This window comes from Furipterus horrens, unplaced genomic scaffold (genome assembly GCF_987537825.1).
Source record: "Furipterus horrens unplaced genomic scaffold, mFurHor1.1.pri manual_scaffold_10, whole genome shotgun sequence".
Classification (NCBI taxonomy): domain Eukaryota; kingdom Metazoa; phylum Chordata; class Mammalia; order Chiroptera; family Furipteridae; genus Furipterus; species Furipterus horrens.
The window spans coordinates 28,601,349-28,621,580 of NW_028327180.1; the positions used below are offsets into that span (position 1 = coordinate 28,601,349).

General features: G+C 38.8%; 1 protein-coding gene across 3 annotated transcripts in view; it reads left to right on the forward strand.

Moving 5' to 3' along the window:
• Positions 1–20,232, forward strand: part of PALLD (palladin, cytoskeletal associated protein) — a 356,001-nt gene that overhangs the window by 163,638 nt on the left and 172,131 nt on the right. For all 3 annotated transcript variants that reach the window (XM_090288846.1, XM_090288847.1, XM_090288848.1), the window contains exons 6-9: positions 1,586–1,660; positions 5,757–5,898; positions 6,430–6,453; positions 18,464–18,583. In XM_090288846.1, the coding sequence (XP_090144972.1) occupies positions 1,586–1,660; positions 5,757–5,898; positions 6,430–6,453; positions 18,464–18,583 (361 nt within the window). The remainder of the gene's footprint in view (positions 1–1,585; positions 1,661–5,756; positions 5,899–6,429; positions 6,454–18,463; positions 18,584–20,232) is intronic.

Here is a 20,232-nt window from a genome sequence, read left to right on the forward strand (position 1 = left end):
GAGGTGAGTGGCTTACACTCTGTGATACGTATGATATGCAGACAGTAGAGAAAAGACATTTGTGTTCATAAACTTGAAAAGAACAAAGCAGTATAGGTTACTTGGGGGTGGCATATAAAGTAGGTATTTCCTTTAAACCCCTAAACTAAAGTGGAATTTACAGAACTGTTTCTGATTAAATCAGTGAGTATTTTTTGATGTTTGATATTTAAGTATCAATAAGTATTTAGTGAATGCTTAGTGCTGTGTTAGGCATTTCACAACAGAAGAAAATACATATCACCAGCTCTATACCCAAACGGTTTATAAGCTTCAGGGAAAATAAGAAATACATGCATGAAATACTTGAATATGACACATATTCAGGTATAACACAGAAGCCTAAAAGCAGAAAGACGCACATGCATCTAAATATGCAAATATCATAGTGATGTAGAACAGTACATTTTAAAATGGTTTAAATTTTGCAGGAACACTGAATGGAAGGTCAAATATCCTACTTGTATAGTTGGGAGAATGAAGTGCTCAAAGAAATTCCATTGCTATATTGTAGGCAAGGTGACATAAAGGTTAATGCCCTGAATTCATACTGCCTGGTTTTGAATCCCACTTCTACTACTAACTAAGGAAACTTGAACAAGTAATATAACCTTTCTATGCCTATTTTTTTCATTTGTAGAATGAAAATAATAATAATGCTATCTCAAGATTGTCATGAGGATTCAATGAGTTAATCTCTATATAATTCTTAAACAATGCCTGTCACAGACTAAATATTATATGTGTTCATATGGTCTTTGTTACCCAGGCCTCCTGAATAATAAGCCTATATAAAGTTTTACAAGGATAATGAATAAGGCCTATTACCAAGCTAGCCTCTATCCCACTGACAACATTCTCAGTGATGCCCTCTCACATATTTGGACATAAAATATCAGATCACCATCATCTTAGGTTAAAAAAACTAGTAACTGTTTATATAGAAGTGAATAAATCCAGACTGTTTGAAAAGACATGATTGTACAAAAAGAAGTGTTTTCTATTCACTACTCTGAATTCCTTAGCACCTTTGTTTTCTGCACGTAAAGAAAAAAAATAGATTCCTTTATGTTCATTTCCTATAATCTCTATCTATATCAAAAAAGGATGCAAGTTAAAATTAAGATAGGTAGATGTTTGTTAATTTACCCTTTACTGACAGTAACTTGTGCTTTTTATTTAATGAATCCAGACTATATTTTAAAAAATAAAATGCAGTGTCTATAAGAGATTTTAAAGGGACCCCTATGAAAGTCCCACACACAGAAATCCATTTGGTAATAGCATTTAAAAGTTCATGGATCCCTAAGGAACCAGGGGACTCTGCCTTGAACATCTTTTTGAATAGAGAACAGTAACAGATGTTCAATGAGGAAGCAGACAGTGTCTGTGTTGTAAGAGTAGATCAGCAAAATGATATATGGAGAGACTTTCACTCACTCATTTCATTCATGTGGAACGGCCTTAATAATGAGAGGGTTCTTTATCCCATCTTCTCAGCAGTTTATATATTTAGAATTTGATCCATGTGTCTCTGCTTTTTCAGGTTCACAGTCCAACCTCGTATCTCTGCAGACCCGATGGAACCACATCTGCCTACTTTCCTCCTATTTTTACAAAGGTCTGACATCTGCAAGTCTCATTCTCTGTATTGCTTTGGTGCTGTAATTCCACTCTCGTGGCTTCATGCAGCAGTCTTGAAAGATTAAAATGAACAGATCAGTAGACTGATTATCATGGTTACCTTTGGGACTCAGTAGATATGTATTGAACAATGGCTATGTGACTTGGGAAGGGGCCAAGACATGTGGGCACAGTCAATGTACTGATAGAGGTCAAAGTAGAGCGGAAAAGCCAGGACAGAAAGAATAAGACAAAATTCTGTCTAAGATACTGCTTGGGAAAACCAGGAAGCTTTATAGAAGTTTTTTTTAAATGACTAATTTTCAATTTGTTCTAAGTTGGTGTTTGCATTGCCAAGCTGAATCACATTCATTTCATTGGACAACTACTCAACTCAGAAATGGTTCTATGTAAATAGCATTTCTTCTCCCTCTGCCCTGCCCCAACCCCACATGGAGAGATATACCATGCCTGTGGACTGGTAGACTGTAAAGAAGACATAACTCTCGGTTTAATCTATAAACTTAATGCAAATTAAGCTAAAATTCCAATGGGTTTATAGTATTTATTTGTTTAATACTTATTTGGTAATTTGATTCTAAAAGCTTAATGGAAGAAGAAATGCTAAGAATAGCCAAAACACTTCTGAAGAAGAAAAATAAGGTGGTGTTAGGGAAAGGATGGGATTTGCCCTCTGAGACATCACGACCTCCTAAATGTATAATATTAGGATAGCATGGAGCTGGCACAAAGCTAGAGAAATTGATGAGTAATCAGAATAGAACTCACACCAATACCTACAGAAACCCGCAGACCACTGGGCCAAGAATGACTTTAACTGAGGTGAAAAATATTAAATTAGATTTCTGCCTCAGACTTTTCACAAAAATTGCTGCCAAGTAAACTAAAGACAAATGTGACAAGCAAACCTATAAAAGCTTCTGGGCAGCAGTAGAGAAGAGCATTTTAATTTTCTTCATGTAGTAAATGATTTTTTTTCTAAGCCAGCTTGTATCCAATTTTATTAAAGATCTTTTTATAAATAGACCATTTACTGTAGGACACAGGCAACAAATGATAATAGCTGGCAACATTTTCAAAGTCCCCTCCTGGATAAACTACCAAAAAAAAAAAGTTATATAAAACCCTACCAAAACCAATGTCACTCTGTAAACAGCCAGTGAAGCCACCCTTTGATGCTTAGAACAGGAAACGTTTGCAGAGGGGTGGACATTCACTTTTTTATGTAGTTTAAGACCTTTTCACAAGCAGCTTTATGAGACCACCACCAGAAGACCCATGTGCCCTGATGTATTATTGCCTGGGTCACAGTTGATTTGGGGAATGCCAGGCCCGACACACCTCTTGCTTTAAGCAAAATAAAGTCCCATGCTGGTGGTGTCAGGGGAAGAAAAGAGAGTGTAAGATGTTGCCTTCCTTCCCCACAAGGCTTCACCATAGTGGCCTGGCATGTAGAAATGTCACAGAATTCCTCCTGGGCACTAGGAGAAACCCTCAAATGCAAGACGCACATCCGTGTTTTGTGCAATCCGGCTTCTGGGACATGGACATTCTATTAGCAGTGCTTTCTCCTTTCCCAAAAGAGAACCATGCAGCACTCTATGTTAGCTTAATAAAAAGAAAGGGAAAAGAAGAGTGTACATTTTATTAAGGTTGAATTTAAAGCTCCGAAACTGTCAAGCACAGGAAACTCGGAGCACCCCTCACTGGGCATCGTCAGGGACGCCACTTTCTGTGTCTGGACTGCGGAACATCTGTTTTCTGCACTGTTGTTTCCTTCTTTGTTTGCATCTGCTTTTCTTTCCCGTCCCCCTTTTCCCTTTGTGCAGCTTCTCTCTCTGCCTTGCATGGTCCTTTGTGCGCCTGGGCTGTGGTTATTGGAGAGGCAGGTTTAGAAAACAAATCTGCCAATATCTGAAACTCAAGTTAGCCTGCACTTTGTTGATCTTAGCGCCTTCTTTGGCCTTTCTCTTGGGCACAATTTTTGACAGCAATGGTAGGTCGACTTTGCCAATCCAAGGGGTGCCCCCATCTCTTTTCTTATACTGCTCTGGGGAACGTTCCCGGGTTTCACAGCCAGCACTTCTGCCTGCAGGCCACCAGGCTTAGCCGGAGCCACAGAATTGGTATGGCTTGTGAGACTGTGAGTAGTAGGGACACACATGAGGACACGCATGAGGCCAGGAGTGCAACTAGCACCATGTGGCATTTCTTCCTGAGTAGTGAGACCCCTCTAAGGAATCATGATATCATGTGGACTTGATATATGTCCACAGATGCCCTTTAGGGAACACCAGGGGTTCCATATTCTACCCTGAATGGATGGGCCAGGTTGCCAAGTACAGCCTCTAAAGGTTGGCATTGTCTCCTTCAAGGCTCCTCTTTATATGTTCCTGCAAGTTCTCCTAATGGCTTTGTTTAGCTATGGATTTTGCCCAGATTAAAAAAAAAAAGGGTTGGCTCCTAAAGAAGCCAAATTATAATCTTGGAATAACTTTGGAGTGTTGAGTGCTTAAGGTCCTTGGCGTCTACCCGTTTCCTACGTCTCTAACTTTCTGATGTGCGAACAAAACGCACAATCCTGGAAGAATTCAGAGTCTCCTTTGGTGCCTGTAAGCTCAAACCTGAAAGATATTTGTGTATCACTTGTCATCTCCTATAAATGACATTCTGGACAAGCCTGGAGGCATTTAATAATTAATCCAACAAGTCGGGCCCCATGAGTGACACTTCCCAGCTATGATCCACTAAATTAGCTCTTTCTGGGCCCAATCAGAAAGTAAAAGTCAGTTAAAACCAGAAATTTTCTAGAATTAAAAATAAGGTGGGAGAAAAAAATACAATCATAAATAGTTAATAATCTTAACATTTCACTTGAAGACATTCTCAACCACCAAAATGCTTATCAAAGTGCTTCTCAGACTTCAGATTAGACTTTTTTGGTTTTCCTGCCAACATCATGACTGATAGAATTTCCATAGCTCTTTAGTACCTAAAGCCATTTGATACAGGATAGCTTTTTCCCAGCACATGATTTGTTTTATTTTCAGAAAACTTAAAAACAAAACAAAACCAAGACAGGAAAAAAAATGCACTTTCTAATGCGATTTTTTTTGCTTTTGGTCTATGTATAGATGAATTACTTGATTGTATTTGAATTTCTTTAAGACTTCTACATGCCTCCCCCCCCCCAAAAAAAAAGACTTCTACATGCCCTACATCACAGCCAATGCTCTGTAGTCAGAAGTTTAGTCAAAAATTCAAGTAGGCCCCATTGCTAAGTAACCCTGGAGAAGGAAGGTAGAAAGGGGACATATGTAAGGGAAATATTAAACTTTTTATACTTAATAACAAGTATATAAAAGCTGTACCTCTCTGTATCTGTGAAGCCAAACAAGTTTCTAATCTGTTGGATCGTAGAGATGTGTTGGTCTCGAGTTGGAGTGGGTGGGGGCAGCGAGGGTAATAGCAAGAGAGGAGGAAATGAAGGTCAACAGAAAAGTCCTCCATTTTTAAAATTTTTACTGAGAACCTCAAAATGAGAAAATAACCAAAACCCTTGATCTTAGAAAACCTGACATTGGAAACTAGTTGGGCAGAGTGTGTGTGTTTGTTGGGGGGTGGGGAGTAGCGGGGGGTACATAAAAGGTGGAGCTTGTGAAAGCAAATGTATGTCTTCTTTCTCTTCCTGTCTGATTTCCATAGGAATCTACATTCCTATGGTGTGTAGTTGTTTTAAGAAGTTTGCATCTATCAGCTTACTTTTCATTGTAGATAAAGAAAGGTAATAGTTGTTACCCTAAAATTATATACATATAAAAGGGTCAATAAATTGAAGACAGCTCCAAAATTTCTACAGGCCCAGTGGTAAACCATACTAATTTTAGTATGTGGAGATTATGAAAAGCTGATGCATGAATTTAAAGGTGTTCATCCTTATCTGGGTTAGCAATAATTCTTTAATGATGCAACTTCCACATTTTTTCTATGACATTCAGAAATTTTATTCTCTGCTATGAGATTGTATATGAACGCATCGATGTCTGATGGGGAGTATTTTACTCAAATTTCAGGAACTGCAAAACATAGCAGCATCTGAGGGCCAGGTGGTGGTTCTGGAGTGCCGGGTCCGAGGAGCACCCCCTCTGCAGGTCAAGTGGTTCCGACAAGGGAGTGAAATCCAGGACTCTCCAGACTTCCGAATTCTGCAGAAAAGTAAGGAGAGGTGCCTGTTCTCCCAAATCCAACCACTGTCCCCTCTCAAGCTTCAGAAAAAGCAACCAGGGTGTAGTTGTTTCAATGAACTAACTTCTGTTTCCTAGAGGGGTGAGACAAGCTATGCTGCCAACGGGAGGGGCCGAGTAAACGGAAGCCAGGGTCCTCACTGGTGGACCCCTTCAAAACCCTGATCAAAGTTATATGTTCTTTCTTTAGGAAAAAGATGCACATACAGATTTGAACTCAGTTGGGCAGATAAGTTTAAGAGGTTTATAAGCTTTTATAAGACCTTCTATGAACCACAGGTTAAGTAACTTCCTAGTGTAAGCTGTTACTGGAATTCGAGTTTTTGTATTTGTAGAAATATAAATTGATCTATCATTTTATTGCTTTGGTATGATGATTTGCTATAAATTTTTAGCAGACATGCCCTAGACAAGGTAATAGGAAAAGACAGGTAGCTTCATTATTAATGGAACCCATTCTAACACTCCATTTTTATTTACTTTTTTCCCATGTGGCAAACAGAACCTAGATCTACTGCTGAACCTGGTAAGGAGCTTTCCCTCCCCACTTTGGTAATGTATCTTTTGGGTTTCAATAGCTCTTTGTTTCTGTTTCAAAGCCATAAGCGGAACAATGTTTTTGCAGTTCCCTGGAAATGTGAAACCCCCTTAAAGACAATATCTTCTTTATCATGGGGTCTGTACACTGCGTTTTACATCAACTTCTTTATTAGTAAAACATTAAGTTCCATTCAGACAAGAAGGTCAAGCTCAGTGACTTAAGGCTTTCTAAAATATAGTCTTTTATACTCAGAAAGTAAACTAAGCTAATGATGAAAAAACATCCTCCTAAAATTCCAGTAGAAATGAACAATCTGCTGCATACTTCTGCTGACCAAAACCCACTAACAGCCAGACTTCCCAGTGTAGAAATGTGTCTCACAGGAGAGCAGCCCAAAGATGTAAGCAACACAGGCCTCCAGGCATTTCTCCTTTATGTGTCCTAAGCCGTAAAATTTTACTGTTCCACAAGCATGAAGAAAGTCATCTTGCCCTATATTTTGCTTAATTACTAGATCATTTGACTTTATCAGAGTGGTTTGTTATCCAGAAACATTGACTCCAGCTTTTCTCTGGCCTCAGACTTTCTGTATATTTTTGACTCCTCGTGGACGAAAATGATGTTTGTGAAAGGAACTAAAATATTTGTCTAGGTATTTCATAGTCCATTCTCCTTGGGACTACTTTCTTTGGTATTTTTCCCATCGGCAAAGGCACTGCTTTTACTGCTTGCCAAAGGGTAGACAACCAAATGTGTGCCACTGTTTCAACATCAAGCAGATTCTTCCCATTATATATCCCTCAGGAGCTATGACTTTGATCTGTCCCTTCTTTTGAGAACTTGAAGGTTTTGTGTGAGCTACTGCAGCTCAGATGACTGTGGTCAGTCCTGACCCTCTCACATCTGGGTTTTGAGTCATTGAAAGCAGAGTGTGATCATCTTAGGATCAAGACTTGAAGGGATGCTGAGTAACATCCTTAGGGGACAGCTAGAGTTGATCTGGTGCCTTCTTGTCATGAATTACTACTAGAGCATGTCACCCCAATTAATGTGTCAGTCACCACATCAGATACTGTATTCACTTTCCAAACCATGGAAATACACAGCTTTATGTTTTGTCTGTGATATGTCTTTGTATAAAATGGCATAATGCTGGTTCCATGATACATGGAACATCTGAAACTCCATCTATTGCATGAGCTAATATGGAAATTCTATAGAGAGCAGGGACATATCTTTTGCATCTACTATTAGAGAAGGATGGAGGGAGAGGGAGGGGGAGAGAGAGAGGGAGAATGAGAACCACATATCTCTTTAATCTGCAAGAAAGTTTATGTGAACAAATCTGTGGAGCAATTTTTGTCTTCTGATGCTTTATGTACAAATAAAACCAAAAACCTGGGCCAAAAATTATAAAATCATTACTACTGGAACAGATTAAGACTGCTTTTGATGTTGCAGTTTTGGAGTCTGCGTGAATTCATGCAACTCTCTTTCATCATGTTGTTATCCATTGTCCTCAACCTGCAGAGATGGTGATGATTTATGAAATGTCTCCCATGATCTGTGTTGGAAAATCATAAACTAACCATCATCTGAAAATTCAAACCACTTGTTAGAAACTGAATAGTTTAGTTTTTGAGTATGTACGTGTTTGAAAGTTGAAAACACTCAATGTACTGGCTGAGAAGGAATAAATTTGGGTGAGGAGGGAGAATAGAAGCATCTCCTACCCACCCCCTACTCCATCTTGTTCTCGCTTACCTCATACCACATACACTCCTGTTTTAGTTAAGGTTTGATGTTTTGCTTCTAGAATATAGTTTTGATCATGAATTACTTAGTAAAATTAGTCCTCAATAGCCTCCTGGAACAATGTGACCTCTAGAACTTACTGAAATGCCCTTTGGTTTAATGTGGCAAAATCATGAAAAAAAGCTATGGAAGACCTTCCTTTTAAACCCCTTATCCTGATAGTGTATAAAACAGCTTCTCCTCTCCATGTTTATGGAATTTTCTTGCATTTCTTTTCCCTTTTGTTATATCTGAAAGCATTTAAGAAAACAGACTTCTCCATTCCAACCACAATAATAACATTTGCTGAAATTAAACATGACTTGGTAGAGAAATATTTTAAGCAAATCTATCAATACAATAAAAAAATATACTATAAAAGCTATTAAAAACAAAATGCAACTAGTTTTTCCTGACCTCAGGTAGTTTCCCAGAGTTGTGTTTACCACAAAACTATTAGCATTGCTCCTTTCTCTTGTCGGTGGAGCATTAAAATGCTCTGCTTCAGGAAATCTGCCACTGGCATGTAGCATTAAATCCATGATCATATTTTTTAAACAAGACGAAAAAGAACTTTAAACATATGAATGACTATTCCATCAACTCTTGATGTGAGTTGTTATGAGTAAGAGCTTTAGAACAAACAAATGTTGAAACATATTTGTATTTAAACAATATTTTGGCATGCCTGGTAAAACTGGGTACAATTATGATTCTTTCACTAGTAGCTGAATGTTCTCCTTACATTGACCTTAACATTGATCATTGGCATTGCCAGGGAAAAGCAAAATATATAGTGAACTGTTTACTTTCCTTAAAGGGCCTGATTGCCTGTTACATCCAGTAGACCACTGAACTATTCAACTACATAAGATATATGTAGGAACTGGCTTCCCTGATAGTTCTTTTTTAGCCACTGTTACGCAGAGAGCAGAAAAGCAGACATGACTACAATACAAGGAATAAATTTCATAGGACTAGGTCAGTGATGTTTTCCAAATATTAAAACATAAATAGCCTTTGAAATTCAGGAACATATTTAAGCATTCACATTTATTACCCTCTCTTCTCTTCCTCTGACAGATTCACTCCTGCTCGTGCCGCGCTGGCTAGTGTTCAGTCAATCTCTTCCTCTCTCTCTCTCTCTCTCTCTCTCTCTCTCTCTCTCTCTCTCTCTCTCTTTCCCTCTATCTTTCTACTTCCCCCCCTCCCTTCCTCCTTCCCTCCCTCTCTTCCTCTCTTTCTACATTTTCCTCCTTCATTCTTTTTATCTTTTTTCTTCCCTTTACTTCCATTTCTTATGTCTGTGTAATATGTTTTAAAGCTCTAGATATAAAATTGAAATTCACTAGTACCTAGATTTAGCCCCATAGGGGTTAGATAGTGAGATAAAAAAGGAACCAGCAAACTCCCTCCCAATGCATTTGTGCAACTGAAACAGGTTTTTCTTGTCACTACTGTGCTGCATCTGTCTAATATGTTTTACACTCCCTTCTCTGTCTAGACAGAAGTCAGCTTACATCACAAATCTTTTCAGACTGTTTTGTGAATTAAGAGCCAGTCAGCTTACTTAAGACCAGCATCCGTTTGTCATATTACCTGCTCTGGGCTTCTTCTTTGACATTCTGACTTTTCAGTGATTGGATCCTTCAAAGACCAGTCTGGGGGGATGGGGTGGGCAGAGAGCACAGAAGACTCATTTGACAACTATTAATACTCAGGCCTTTACTCAGCTGTCTGGAAAGAGCCACAAAGTGTATTGAGTTACTTTTATAGCATTGTCTAATAGCATGCAAAATTGAAAATACAAAAAAAGTATCTTACTAGTTGGAGAATTACACATATCAAAGCATGGTGTCTCCTACTTTCAGTATGAATCTCTGCTAACCAATGCTATCCATCATCCTAGATCTTCTTTAGTCAAGTTCATGTTTTGATTCAAAATATGAAATAAATGATACTTTGTTCAGTACACTAAGGTGCTGAGTTGCAGGAGGGCAGTAGTGAGGAGGCTTGTTGAGATTCCAGTAGATTGTACATAGTTAGAAACTTAATTCAAGTCCATGTTAGGATGGTGGGTTAAACCAAAGGGGATTGTATAAACACCGTGGTTCCCGAACTTTGTGACAAAGGGCCCTAGGATGCCACACTAGACTGATGGAGGTGCTGCAGTGTTGGGAATTTCTCATGTGAATGTGTGATACTCAACATCTGATAGGTACGTGAGATAACCACTAGTTTGAAATAGTTCAGAGTTTCAACATTAGATCACTCTACATTCTTCTCTATGACATCATATCTTTGTGAAACTGAGTTTCTATCTGTGTGTATGGTAAAAAAGTAAGTACCACAGGAAAATCAGTGTGGAACATGAAACGACTGTGTGCATTCTGATTCCAAGAAAGGTCGTGCAGTATCCAACAGGTGCACACATCCATCAGTAAGTAATTGTTGTTACTTAGGAACAAAATAATAATGTTTTCTTTCAATTTATGTATACCTTTCTTTCAAACAGTAACTAACTTGTTAAGACCTAAATACTTAAGTTATTTGGAAATAACTACTAACAAACTAAGCTGTTAGGTACAGCTTTTGCTTTGGAGCACTAAAAAAAAGTTACTGAGACACTTAGCATTCCATGAACCAGGAAATTTCAGTTTTATCTCTGGGAAGAGATGAGGAAGGTTCCATTTGAATGTGTACCAAAAAGAAAATTGAGAGACTCTTAGAATTCTAAATGCCGAATGCTCCTACTTCCAATCTTCCTGCACAGTCTTCTTGAATGCTGGCTGGCCTGTGAATTCTTCCTCTCCTGGCAGAGCCTCAAGGACTCTTTTCTGGCGATCTCGACATCTCAAGAGGAAAAACAAATCTATACTTAATGGTTTATAATGGAATGGGAGCTTCTCCAACAAAGAGGCCATCTAGATTATGCTAATGGGTAGGCCAAAGCTCCTCTTCATGCTCAGAGCTTTTAAGCAGCTCACAACCATCTCAGACCAGATAAGATAAAAGATGCCTGGAGAAATCTCTATTGTAGATAATATTGAAGAAAACAAGCAACTCCCCTAAAAAGTAACTTGGAGAAAACAAGCTTGCAAAGAGGACAAAACGTAAAAACAAATTAACATTCCCTTTAGAGAGACTAGAAAACTGGTGCAACAAACAAGTAAAAATAAAAAGCCAGAAGAAGGGAGGAAGTTTTGGAAAAAAAATTTTTTTGAAATGAGAAAGTTGGTAGCAGAAGTAAAAATTGAGGAGCTGCCCCACAGAGTAAGCAAAGAAGACCAAGAGAAGCAGTGTAAGAAAAAAGGTGAAAGCATTAGAGACACTAGAGAATCTGCCAGGTAGACTAGACATGCATAATTGAGATTCCAGGAAGAGAGAACAAAGAAGAGGGAGACATTGTCGATGAAATTTTTTTTTTAATTCTCCAAACTAAAGGATATCAATTTCCAATTGAAAGGACCCACTGATTGCAGGATGTATGAAAATAAACCCTCAGCAGTGTGCATTGTGAAATTCAGAATATCCAAAACACAAAGATGATTCTACCATGGTCCAGGGAGAAAACATCAAGTCACATACAAACTAACAAGATCAGAATGACTTAGGACTTCTCAACATCACACTAAACACAAAGAGACAGTTAAGCAAAGCCTTCAAAATTATGAAATAGAATTATCTCTACTTAAGAATTCTATACCCAGCCAAATATGCCATTCACTATGAAGATGTAGTCAAAATTCTTCAATCTTGTTAAGTCTCACAACCTTTTATGTAGGATGTGCTTCACCAAAGCAAGAAAATTCATTTAGAAAGAGCAAGATGTGGGTATAGGAAGCAGGAACTCAACAAGTGAGAAGCAAAGGAACTCCCAGGAGGTTCCTTTGTATGTCAGAAATAGGGGACAAGCCCAAATTGGATCAGTGTGACTCAAGAGGTGGATATATGGCGGCTTTCATCACTAAGAACTTATTGGCACTGCTCCATCTTTGGCTCTGGTGACAGAATGGTAGGGTGGTAAGCGTGGCCCAAATTCTTACCTCTACTTGGCCTGTCCTGCCTTCTCCTCCATACACTGTCTCTTGGATCAGCTGAGAACACTCATATCACCCCCTGCACAGAAGTGTTCTGATTTGATCGGGTACTGAGATCTGGATGTTGGCCATGTTGAAATTAAAAACAAAGTCTGGAGATACCCACTCCACCAGCTCCTGCCCACACTTGGCCTGCCAGATGTCCCAACCGAGGCTTATATTTCCTAGAACTCACTAAATGACCTTGCCCATTGATTACCTCAATGGGGGCTTTTGTAAACTCATAGGGAACCTGAAGCCAGTTCACGCCCACAGATAGTTCCTGGGAGCTTTTCTCTAGTGACAAGTTTGTCTTTTCTTTATACAACAAGATCTGTGCTTTTTACTCAACTGTTTTTAAACTAACACATTTTGAAGGATATAAACATATGTGGTAAACACATAAAGTCAAAGCAATAATGATTTCAAAAGGAGAAGGAAGATTCACTTGGGAGGGCTATGGGGAATTTCTAAAGTATTGGTAATATTTTATTCCTTAGACTTAATGATGGGCACACAGGAGTTCATTTTTTGGCCATTCCTTAAACTGTACATTTTAAATATACTTCTCTATATATGATACAGTTCACAATTTTTTAAAAATCCTTTATAATAATTTATTTGAGCCTTGGATTTCATCACACTGAATTTCCTCTTGGTAATTTTAGCCCAGGGTTCTTTGTTATCGGTTTGTTAGCTGAACCATGTGATTTAGAAGGTCAAAGCTGGATTCCTCTTCATTTAGGCTGGACCCCTTGCCTCTTCCTTGGCCCCTCTCTCCACAAAAAAAAAAAAAAAAAAAAAAAAAAAAAACCTCTGAAGGAAGGAATTTATAAAAATGTCCTTTTATTACCCAAGGGACCTTGTAGTAATATCCTTGCTGCCTCGCCTTTTTATGAGTTTCTGCAAACAAAATGGTTTTGTTTGTATTTAACCATGTCTGCTATGTCCAAGGACTTGAATGAAATTCAGGGTTGACCTCTGGGAAATATTGATGTGATTAAGTAATTTTTAGCTAACTATAAAAAAACAGAATTTGTCACCAGCAGCAATAGTTTCCAATTTAGTAATTTATTATTATGCTCTCAAATAGAAATATCTCACTTAGGAAAATTGAATTAAAATGGATCATAATTGCCATCATTAATAATTTTAAATGTTTCCATTTAAACTGGAGGCAGTTTTTTTAGTACAAATAAGTAAGCCTCTAACTCCCTTTATTTGACATGAGCAGTCATTTCCTGATTTCCATTCCTCACCAAAATGTATTTTACAGCTGTGTTAAAGGTCTTTGTCTAAGTAAGATGCTACCAGATGAAAATTCAACATTACAATCTGGCTCATCTCATTTCCTCATGACTGTCTTCATGTTCATAATGCCAGAACCATACAAGCTATGATGCTCCTTTCCATCAACAAAATGTGAGCCCGTTGTCACTTTTGGAAGACACTTTCCAAAGCAAGAAAAGCTAAACAACCTTTGGGATGTTAGATTAAAACTGTATCTGGTAAAAATCACTGAGACATAGCAATGCATGAAGATCACAAACGAACATCTCAATACTTTTTAATTTTTTCTTATTTTGTTCTGTAAGCTTCTATCCTCTAATATTTTAGTTGCTCATTAACTCTATACTTGCATAAGTTACATATTCCTTGTTTTATGCAATATCCTGAAAATCCATATGAAATGCGTTTTGTTCTATCACATTTGAGACACATAAAGGAAGCTTGTAGGAAAATCAGTTTTATTAAGAATTTCTTTAGAAAACATGTTTTTGTAGAGCAAAATGTTTCCTTAGCTTTTTTGCCCTCAATTTAGATTTCATCCATACATCATTCAAAAATATTGATGAAGAGCCCACTATTTCAGAGATGCTGAGCATACAGCCAGGAACAAAACAAATGCTTTCTGCTCTCAAAGAGATTAGACTCTAATCAAGGAATCGGGAACTATTGCACAATAATTTATCTACTTATGGTTGTGATAGATGCCTCCAAGGAAAGTTTGCCATCCTTGGTGGATCTGACCAATTCTAACCAAAAAATGACTCTCTGAGACAGAAAGTAATGTTTCGGTGGGACTGTGAGGCTGAGTAGGAGAATGCTAAGTACTTTGATAGGAAAGCTTAAAGACCCCAAGGAATGTGGCTTCTCCAGGGGTGGCCCATGAGCCTGGGAGTCCAGAGCTCCATTCTTGGGCATTGAACTGGCAGTAGGCGTTTTGCTAAGTGTCTCCAGAGGCTCTGCCTTTTGAGGTATGACTAGCAGAGAGCAGACCTTTCCTGAGGCACCAAGCGCAGGGAAGATGGACGGTGTGGGGCTGGAGGCCGTGGCTCCCCGGGCAGGAAGCTTGAAGGTGCTGCTGAAAGCTGGGGACTTCCTGGCTCCCAGTGGCATCTGCTAAGAGGAAACAAAGGTGGCCCACCTCTGCCCAAAGCCCATCTTCCAGAGGCCAGCCAGGATGTGAGGGTTCCACGCCCCCAAATCTAATAAGACTGGGCTGCTCATTACCTCTAATATCAGCATGTCCACTTTCCAGTGTACTTTTTTAATGGCTTATATCCTATTCCAATGTGTCGTGTATCTTGGGAGACACAGAACCCATCGTCTCTTTGTCCAGATGAATTTCTAGTGCATTATTTGGATAGTGAGAATGATTAAAATTTTCAGAGTCAGGAAACTCCTTGTTTCCCATCTTAAATCTTTCATTACCTCATTTTCCATTGGGTTTCTTATGTTATAAACTAGGGAAAAAAGAGCCTGCTTGTGGGAGGCAGGCTGCCCACTTCGGCATTTTGGCTTTGACATAAGTTAGCCAAGACCTTGTGAGAATCACTTTGGACCTCACCTGAAGAAATGAGGGATTTGGGCTCTTTGATCACTAAAATCGCTTAGAGCATGAATAGTCTAAGTTTTATTTACTCTCTTCTGGCTAATTACACTTTTAACTCATTCTGTAACTTTATGTATTCAATTTAAAAATTCCGGCTCCCTTGTAAGTTTCCAGATACATCTCACTTTCCAAATGATTGATCTTTAGTGAAACTCCAACTTGAATTATTTCCATACTTTCTTTCTTCTTCTTCAAACGGAAAGCCAGGAACTGTGTACAGTACAGTGGGGGGGAAAAGGGTTGAGCCAAAAAGAAAAAAGAGAGAAATATGGACACAGACAGCAGTATGGTGAATGCAGAGGTGGGTGGGGAGGTAGAAGAGGATATTGGAGGCATAAATGGTGATGGACAGAGACTTGACTTGGAGTGGCGAACGCACAATACAATATACAGATGTGTTGAAGGAGTGTGCACCTGAAGCCTCTATATTTTGTTAACCAGTGTCACCACAGTAAATTCAACAGAAAGAAAAAAACCCACAAGATTACCTCATGCTCTGTTATCGTACTGTTCTCCTTCTATTTAGTGACCTTTTGACTAAATTGTAATTGTGTATTTTAAATGCACTAGTACCTGCCAAACCTTTACCTGAAAGCCTTTTTCTGTCTTTTTTTAAAATTGAATGTATCAAGGTACATTGGCTGATAACGTATATATATTTCAGGTGTACAATATTTCAATTCAGTATCTGTATACTCTATTGCATGATCAACACCCAAAGTCTGGACTGCTTCTGGTACCACATGTGTGACCCTTTTTACTAAATACACCCTCCCCTCACACTTCTTCCTCTCCAGTAACCACCGTTCTGTTTTCTGTGTCTGTAGTTTCTTCTTATTTGTTTTGTTAGTTCATGTTACCTTTTTGTTTTATATCCCACATGAGTGAAATCATGTTTTTTGTTCCTTTCTGTCTGACCTATTTCACTAAGCATAATACCTTTAAATTCCATGTTACTGCAAATGGGAGAATTTCGTCATTTTTTATGGCTGAGTCATATTCCATTGTGTATATGTACCGCATCTTCTTCATCCTCTCATGCATCAAAGGACATTTAAGCTGTTTCCTTGTATTGGCTACTGTAAATAGTGCTGCCGTGAACATAGGGATGCAAATATCTTTAGGATTTAGTGTTATCATTTCTTTTTCTTTTTTAGAAAAAACTCTCTTCTTAATATGCCAAATACCTGGATTCACTAATATTTATTGAGCCAGGAGCTGTGCTAGGTCCTACAGGGCAGGGAGATGGTAACCACCATTATTTTAAAATATAATAAAGTAGAATACAAAATAGTGGAGTAGATTTCATTTACTAACTTCACTGTTTTGTGGGTTTTCTCCGAGGACTCTGATTTTTTTTTCCCCAAAGATGTGCACGTGACATGAATTGGTGAGTCTACGTTGTCCCAGTCCGAGTGAGTGTGTGCATGTGTGTGTGTGGCCCTGTGGTGGAAGCACGGCCTGTCCACAGTGGCTTCATGGCTGGTTCCCTGAGTTGCAGGGAGGCTCTTACCCCAAACTGGAGTAAGCAGGTTGGAAAATAACATTCTTCCTTGTTTATATCCATTTTCCTTAAATGTATATATAACTCACATTTATTTCAGTGTTTAATATTAGAAGTATTTTGGGTCTTTATTTAGAAGCTTGGTGATGTTTTTGTGACTAGAAATACGCCTTAGGAATGTAACTCTTGTTTATGTCAATTGTCTATGGTAAAATCAGTTTTTTATGTGGTTTTCCCTTAAAGTCTCAGTTTCCAAGAACATACAGATGATGTTAAATGAGAACATTACCAACATAATCATTTTTTATTTTACTGGTAAAATATAGATGATTATTCAGTTTTAAAAGTTAATAAAGTCCTGACCAGTGTGGCTCAGTTGGTTGGAGCATAATCTCATATACCAAAACATGGAGGGTTCAATTCCTGGGCAGGGCACATACCTAGGTTGTGTATGGGAGGCAACCATTGATGATTCTCTCTCACATCGATGTTCCTCTTTCTCTCTCTCTCTCTCTTTCTCTGTCCCCCACTTCCTCTCTCTCTAAAATCAATAAACATTAAAATTTTTTAATAGTTAATAAACTCTAGATCTAGCTTCTTTTTAATGGTAACAGCTCACATTTACTGGCAACAAAGCATTTATTATGTGCACGTAGTGTTGTATGCACAATGCATATTCTATCACAAGGAAAGATAGATGGTTGTTAGGAGTGTGGAGTCTGGAGCCTCACTTGGTTTGAATTTTGATTTTACCACTTATTAGCTATGTGGTGTTGGGCAAATTCATTAGCCTTTTTGTGCTTCAGTTTCTAATCTATAAGATGGGCTAATAATAACAGAACTCATAAGGTTGGCATGAGATTTAAAGCCAAATTAATCTATGTTTAGAGCTGGTAACAGCACCTACTACCTAATAAGGGCACATGGCTGTTACCTATTATTATACTCATCATCATCATTTCTCACAGTAACTCTGTGATGGTTAATTTGATGAGTCATGACCAATACAGACCCTACAAGGTTGTCTCCATTTTATAGATAAGAACGTTGATGATTAGGGAGGTTGACCAAAGTCATAAAGGCCAGATGTGTGGCAGGGCCCTCATTCAAGCCCTGGCAACTGGTCCCAGAGCCTGGGTTTCTCATGCTGTATAACACCACCACTCTGTGTAACAGTGGCTTCCAGAATAATTGTCTGCAGGTCAAATATTTACATATTAGGCTTGTTTTCCCATTGTCATTTCAATGAAGCTTGATTTCCCCCACTAACTGCTTTTCAGTTGAGCAGAAATAAGAGTCAGCTGCACTGGGCTGGAAAGAATCTCCCCATACAAACAAGTAGGCAGGAGGAGAATGGAGCCACTGGCTTCTCCTGAGCATCTTCCACATGCCAAGTGCAGAAACATACATTTTGCAAACATCTCATTTCATCTTAAGAGATATCCCATTAGGTATATATTATCCTCATTTTATAGATGAGGAAACCAAAGCTGATCTTGCCCACAATGACAAAGAATGGGTCTGACTCCAGAGCTTTTGCCGCTGGGCTAAACTGCTAAATTAAATGTCAAGACATTCTATTGTGGACTCTTCTGTAAAGCAATTCTTCAATGATCATTATCTAATTTACTTGTTTAAGAGAGGCAGAGGGTCTGACTTCTTCAAAGTGACTTTGTGGTTTCCCTCTGATGAAAAATCCTCTGTTCTCTTCTTGCCTTCCAGAAGAGATATGCACACTTGTTATTGCTGAGACCTTCCCTGAAGACGCAGGGATCTTTACGTGCTCAGCAAGAAACGATTATGGATCAGTAATCAGCACTGCACAGCTGGTTGTCACCCCAGGTATGTGAGCAGTAAAAAAAAATGACGGAGTTCTGCTCCTCAGCCCTCAGTGTGGCTTGCCACAGTGGAAAGAACTACCCCAGGAGGGGGGACTTGCTGCCACCACAGGGGTTACCTTTCCAGTCAGTGTTTCATCAATAAACGGAAAGCTTTAGGGGAGGGGGAGTGAAAGTGGAGATGAGAAAATCAAAAGATAATGATAATGTAGCAGCTGAACATACGTGGAGCTGTTTCTTAAGTCACACCGTCTTGGTCTGAGAAACAATGGAGAGGACTTCCTGCCATCCTCACACGAATGCAGGATCATGCTCCCATCAGAGAAGGCCCCCTGGGAATGAGAGGAGCTGTCATGCTTCTCAGCAGAGCCAACGCAGGAGAGGAGATACTTGTACAAATAAATCAGTGTCTCATCCACAATCGAAACTTTTGAAGAAGTAACACAAGATAAACCTGATGGAATTCAGAGAAATTGTAAAGATCTTATATGTCCAGTCTCACTGACAGTGAAATAGAACTGTGCTATGAAAAACTAGAGCAATTTACTATTAAAACCCATATTTAAAAATATCTGGATATTTTTTAAACTCAGAAATTTGCCACTAGTGAAGGCAAAATGAAACAGCTTTTTTCTTTAACTTTACTTTGCTCTTTTCTGCTATTACTGAATCACTGTATCTTAATTTGTTTTTATTGCTTCATCCCTGTTATTTATTTTATAGCAATTTTTAAAATATCTCTTTGACCAGGCCTGACCCATAGTAGATATAATAGGGAATCAATAAATGGGGCTGTTGGCTCGGCAAGACAGACTTGGAGAGAGCAATCCCATTGCACTTTGATTTCTTTGGAAGAGTAGGAGTTTGGTGCTAGGGGGCAGCAGAGGCACAATCAAGGGACCTGAGCGTGGGAACTGTTTCTGTGGCTTCATCTTAAGAAAAGAAATGTGGATGCTGAGGCAGAGCTGATGTGCCTTAAGATGACCTCCCTGAAGTGCCTAAAATTCCTTGTCTGCCATGAGTTTGGGCACCTAGTTCTATCCATTATGGTTGAGCATCATCTTTAAAATAAAGGTAGCTGAGAGGGAATCGAAAGCTAAGGTAGACAGATAGATAAATAGAGTGAAGGAAGGAGGGAAGAAATTTAAAGTTTCACCTTAATGGGAGAACAGTCAATTGAATGAGTGCTTTCAATGTGCCATTATGGGGGCTACAGAGTGGAGGGTCCCAGTATTTCGAGTCTGAGTTGGCTGGAAGACTGTGCCATCAAATGGCCACAGCAGTAGTGCAGCGCTGCAACGGGATGGCCCAAATCCCGTACTGGCAAAGTCTGTGTGGCAAAATTGGCATGTAGTATTTCCCATTTTTATTCGGGATAACTCTGCTATGGGCCAAACAAACAAATACTGTTGAGCTATCCATTCGCCTCAGTAAGCACTTTTGAGTAAATTCCAGAAGGAATGCTGGGCTCTAGGCAAAGTGAGAAATCAAAGAAGACATGCTATTACCTCAAGGTGCATTCAGTTCATTGAGAGTAACAAGTTTTAAAAACTGTTTTTGTGCTGAGTTACAGATGTACCAATCATCTAAATTGGAAAAGAAATTATGAGATCATCAGACATTTCCCTGAGACTCAGAGTTTCACTTCACTTC